The 5,944-nt window shown below is 36.0% G+C and overlaps 1 protein-coding gene across 1 annotated transcript; it reads right to left on the reverse strand.

Annotated features, from left to right (window-relative positions):
* Nucleotides 1-2,139: 2,139 nt before the first annotated feature.
* Nucleotides 2,140-4,615, reverse strand: LOC127158483 (uncharacterized; the record flags this gene model as incomplete). Its single annotated transcript, XM_051101585.1, has 4 exons — nt 4,544-4,615; nt 2,905-3,286; nt 2,487-2,801; nt 2,140-2,223 (listed from the first exon to the last, which is right to left on the reverse strand). Coding segments are annotated over exons 1-4 (853 nt in total), but the record flags the coding sequence as incomplete, so codon positions are not given.
* Between the last annotated feature and the right edge of the window lie 1,329 nt (nt 4,616-5,944).

Consider the following 5,944-nt stretch of genomic DNA (forward strand, 5'->3'; position numbering starts at 1 on the left):
GGCTCCCAAACTCTGGAACAGACTTCCTGATAACGTTCGGGGTTCAGACACACTCTCTCTGTTTAAATCTAGATTAAAGACACATCTTTTTAGCCAAGCATTCAAATAATGCATCTCATAAACTTTTCCTGCAGTTATATCTGATCAAATGTTCATTATTAATCTTAGCTCTGGTTTAACAAATCTTTCTTTTCTTAGTTTGAACAGCAGCTACACTAATTATGTTCCTATTTGTTCTCTGTTTTTGCCATGGGATTGACATTCCATGGTAACTAGGAATTCACAAGCTCCAGTGTGGATCCAGAACACTTAAGAAAAGATGATGCCAACCCCACAGAGGACTTCAGATGATGCCAACCCTGAAAACATACAGCACTACCGAATTCTGCTGCTAATTTATGGTGTTCTTTGTCTGTTTGATTACGTCATTAATTGATCTTTACCATACATCTCTACCATATGTACATCAAGCTACTACTACATATATTGTAAAAATGTCAATTTGGTGTAAAATTAAAAATCAAACACAAAATTACTAGAGACCACAACAATAATCAAAAGGTGAACATTTCATAAAAAGGACAATAACAGCCATGGACAAAAATATAAGACAAACTGAATTTATTTGAGTGAATACAGCATAGATTACAATATTACATACATTCAATTCATTTAATGAGAATTTTAGAAAAAAAAAAGAAGATTTAATTCAATGTAACATTTAAATTTTAATTCAAGTGTGTTCAACTGTTTTCTGTAATCTGAGTCGTGATGGGCTGCTGTTTACTGGGGGAACTGTGAATGTCAGGCCGTTGCCTCATGTTTGACTCATAGTTGAAAGATGTTGTGACTGACTCCATAACCTGCCCATAAACAAACAGTACTGACATTAGAGAACATACTTTAACAACAAAATAAATTACATTCAGTGTTATAATGAATACAATTATTTCAATTTATGCAAGAAAAATTAAAATTCCATCATGAGAAACTCATTCAACAGACTGAAATCTCATTCTTGTATGTTGTGTTGCATAAATAATATCATTTACAGCACAGTAAAGAGTTTATAAATGAAATAAAATGTTTACAAACCTTTATTTCGCTGCAGAAGTGCACCAATCAGGCGGCGATGAGAACCGCTCTCTCCTGTAGAGGATGAAAAAAGCCTGTGCTCTGACCGTAACTCAACAGCTGAAGTAAGTCTGTGTTGGGTTGTTTGGTTGGAGGGAGGGGGAGGGGTGTATAGTTTCGGCGGTCAGTGAGATTGACCAAGACACTAATGACTGTAACACAAAAACTACCCAACACTGGAAAAAACAACCCAGTATATCAACCAACAGACTCAACTCAGCGTTTGGGTGGAAAAAATAACCCAGCATTTTAAGATTGTACAATCCATAATTAAGATGTCAGAAGTAGAGAAACTTAAGAACATTGGACAAAGGCTCTGAAGGTTTAAAAAAAAAAAAAAAAGTTGTATAGGTTTTTATTTTACCTGACAATGTTATGTTATAATTAAATAAATATTTCGTTTTAGTAGGACTTTTTTTTTTCAGACTGATGCTCTTTGTATACAGTTTACAATCACAAAACCAGCTAATCATACTGACTTCAGTTCAAATCTGCAGCTAACAGATCATATGCAGTGAACAAATAAAACACTGTTTATCATTGCATTAACATCAGCACTTCCATGTTCACTGCATTAAACAACAAACACCATCATCATCATCATCTACAACCAAACCACAAGCTCCACCCTTCAGCACAATGAAAACCACAAAACTTCAACATAACACAAACTCCTCAAAACACCAGAAACAACATTTGAACATTAAACACAAACAGATTTACCTTTACTCAAAATGCATAATATAACACTTAATTTTCATCACTTTATTTCAACTCTTTCGATTTTACTTAAGTGATTATGTGCATAAATAACACGGACAAGAGAGGATTCAGTAAAACTGAAAAAAAAAAAAATGACAATCATATTTTATTTAGTTAACAAACAAGATAACTCTGTGAAGCATTATGCACTTAATCAAAACACTGATGTGAGAAATGACAATCATATTTTATTTAGTAACAAACAAGATAACTTAGTTTGTGTGATGTTTGTAGTGATTGTACCTTTAGTTTTGTGTGTGTTTGTAGTTTCATGATCCTGAGAGTTTGTGATGTGGACTGGAATCACTGCTGTTGTTTTATCTTGAGCTGTAAAGGATGAATGTTAGTTCAGATTATATTTTAACTTTGATGATCACATTATATAAAAAGTTAGTTTTTGCTGTTAAGTTTCAATTTCTTCATTATTTACAGCAGCACTTCTTGGACAGTTAAACTTGATTTGAGTTTCTCTTCTGTCAGACTGAAAGAAGCTTTTGTTCCTTCATTTGTTCTGCTTCAATGATACTAATAGTCCTTAGTGTTACTGACATTATGAGGACTTAAAATGATTGATGAGATTGTTTTCTCACCTGAACTCTTGACAGTATATGTGACTGAGGTCTTGACTTGATTTCTGTGAGTAACTTCACATCTCCACTCTCTGTTGTCATCTTCATTCAGGAGTGTTGTAGTCAGAGTGATGATACAGTGTCCTGGAGCTGATATCTGATATCTGGAGTCTGATATTGTCAGTTTAACACCAGCCTGATTCACCCAGAACAGCTGAATTCCCTCAGAACGGATCCAATCATCACAAGAGACTCGAGGATATGATGAAAACAACTGACAGTAGAGAGTCACAGAGCTGCCTGCACTGATCTCAGTCTGTGAGGATGATGAAGAGACTGAAACACAAAATAACACACAAATCACACACTTTACAATCATCATGAGAGTTTAAATTAAAAATTTGCCCTTTTTAAATTGATCATATAATCATAAAATTACCATGAAGAACATGCAGATAAACACGTGCATCAGTTCCTTGTTGTTTGTCATTCACATATTGTTGGCAGATGTAAAATCCATAATCTTCTTTTATGATGTTCTTGATGTTCAGAGAGCAGTCAGACCCCAGACTCAGTCTCTCATGTCTCTCGATGTCTTTCTTCTTTTTCCCTAAACCAATCAGTTCAACTGCTGCTGAATTTCTGTTATAGTTCCATGTAGTTGATTTGCAGTCATGAAGATGATTATTACAGGGCAGACGGACATTTTCACCAGAACTGATGAACACATGATCATCATTCACTCCACTGAAAACACATATGTTTGATATTTTAAAGGTACAGTGTGTAATTTTTAACGGCACCCCGCCCTCCACTGGTACCTGAAACAGGACAAAAATGTTTGATACACCTGACAGTAGCCAATCAATGAGGTTTCTGTACAAAGGTAAGTCAAAAGAATAATATTTACTTAATTATTCAGTAAACCAATATGTTATTGTGAATATTATACTCATTGATCATTGTCTCAGGTTTATTCGCTGACTTTAGTCAGATTTTTTGTATGACAGTTAGTAGTGTTGGGCGCGTTTTCTAATGAAAAGTGAAAGTGAAATGCGATCAAATGCCATAAACATTACTAGTAATAATGTAAGGTCTTTACACACCTCTGAAAACAAAGTTTTGTATGTTATATTGCATTTCTGCCAATAAATTCTCCTAAATATTACACACTGCACCTTTAATAATACTAATAATAAAAAATATAAATAAGTAAAAACATACCAGCATAAAAATGACAAGATTCAAAACAAAATAAACTGTTTTTTCTTTATCAGAGAGCTGTTGAAATCACAAACACACTCTTAATATGAAAATAATTCAGCATCAGATGTTTGAGTGTGAATCTGTCTAGTTTTAGTGCATCAGTAATAATCCAGTATGTTCTTTATGTAACACAAGAATAAACTGATCATGTTGAAATGAACTCTTTCCCAGACTAATTAAACTAAATGTCTTGTAGAGAAAACAGAGATTTGTTTACCTGTGAGAAGTGAAGAGAGAATGATCAGTCCCAGCAGACACAAATGACACTTATCAGCCATTTTCTCTTTCTGTCAGTCTTCCTCTTCATTATATGCTCACAACTCTTTCTTTAAATACTATCAGCTCTTCCTGTGTTTGTTCACTTCCTCTGATCTGATTGGCTGAGTGTTTATTTGACTGACACTATATCACTGCATGATGGACGAGTGTTGAATCAGCATCATATTCTGACTGATCTTCACACTGTTACTGCTGATATTTGCTCTGAATCTCACCTGAACCACGACACTCATGATTGCTGTTTTCCAAAAGATGCATTTACACACACACACAAATTATAATAATCACAATGAGTGAACAAAATTAGTTTGTTGTATTTCTGCAAATGCTTATGATTGAATGAATAGTGATTATGAAATCTATTTAGTCAAACAAACTCTGTCTTTATGAAGTTTTACAGTGATCTTTTGCATCTATTTCAGAGTCAAGGCTTTCTTATAATGCTGAAATGGTTAATTTGTCATTCTACACTTTTGTAACTAAAATATCATATTAATTATAGCAGTTGTCGTGTTTCAGAGCAGTGATCTCACTGTTGAGTTTAACCGCAGTAGAGCAGAGATCATCTCTGAACCCAGATCAGACTGACGGGTGTGAAATGACATCTCCTCTTTTTACTGTAAGTGAGCTGCTGTGTGTCATTAAACTCTCTTCAGTTAACAGTGGCCTAAGTTCAGTCTTTTTACAGAATTTTAAAATAACAGAATTTTAATCCAGGTTTAATTACGAAAGTGAAAGTGACATGACGTGTAGCCAAGTGTGTTGTCCCATACTCTGTATTGTGTTCTGCATCGATCCCATCCAAGTGCACACACACACACACACACACACACACACACACACACATTTACATGTTGGGTTTACATGTTTTATGGGGACATTCCATAGGCGTAATGGTTTTTATACTGTAAAACCCTATTTTCTATCACCCTACACCTAAACCTAGCCCTCACAGGAGACTGTGCACACTTTTACTTTCTCAAAAAAACTCATTCTGCATGATTTATAAGCCTGTTTCCTCATGGGGACCTCACAAATGTCCCCACATTTGGTCCCCATAACGTGATGAATACCAGGTGTGCACAAACACACACACACACACACACACACACTGTAAACACACTCAGCAGTTGGGGGTTCAGTGTTTTGCTCAAAGGTTTCACCTCAGTCGTGGTATTGGGAGGAAGACAGTGCTGGTCATTCACTCCCCCACCGACAATGTGACCTGTGGGTCACAAGTTCAACTCTCTAAACATTAGGCCATGACTGACCCTAAAAAACTGACAACAAAATTCAGTTGAATGTAATGTCTATTAAATTTCTATTAAATGAAATAAATCTACAGTATGTGAGCACATTAGGGCAGAGCGGGGCTAGTTGTCACATAGCCTAAAATTTTCCACACAGGCTAACATGATGAAATTTAGGGCCAGATTTACTAGAGGAGGAGGGAATTTGACCAGGACACCGGGGATACACCCCTATACTCTTTATGAGAAGTGCCATGGGATTTTTTTAATGACCACAGAGAGTCAGGACCTTGGTTTAACGTCTCATCTGAAAGATGGTGCTTTTTACAGTATAGTGTCCCTGTCACTACACTGGAGCATTAACACCCACATAGACCACAGCGTGAGCACCTCACTAACACCTCTAACAACAGCAACCTAGTTTTCCCAGGAGGTCTCCCATCCAGGTACTGACCAGACTCAGCCCTGCTTAGCTTCAGTGGACAACCAGTCTTGGGCTGCAGGGTGTACTCGTAAGCTTTATGTTACACAACAAATGACAATTAAAATGTATATGACAGTTAATAATAAGTCAATCCCCACAGTAGTTCTCTGGAATTGAGATCTGACGCCACCTGCTGGACACTTGACAAACATCAGGACAGCAGGACTGTGCATTTGTTTCAGCATTAGTCATTTATAATG

This window comes from Labeo rohita, unplaced genomic scaffold, assembly GCF_022985175.1.
Source record: "Labeo rohita strain BAU-BD-2019 unplaced genomic scaffold, IGBB_LRoh.1.0 scaffold_1514, whole genome shotgun sequence".
Classification (NCBI taxonomy): domain Eukaryota; kingdom Metazoa; phylum Chordata; class Actinopteri; order Cypriniformes; family Cyprinidae; genus Labeo; species Labeo rohita.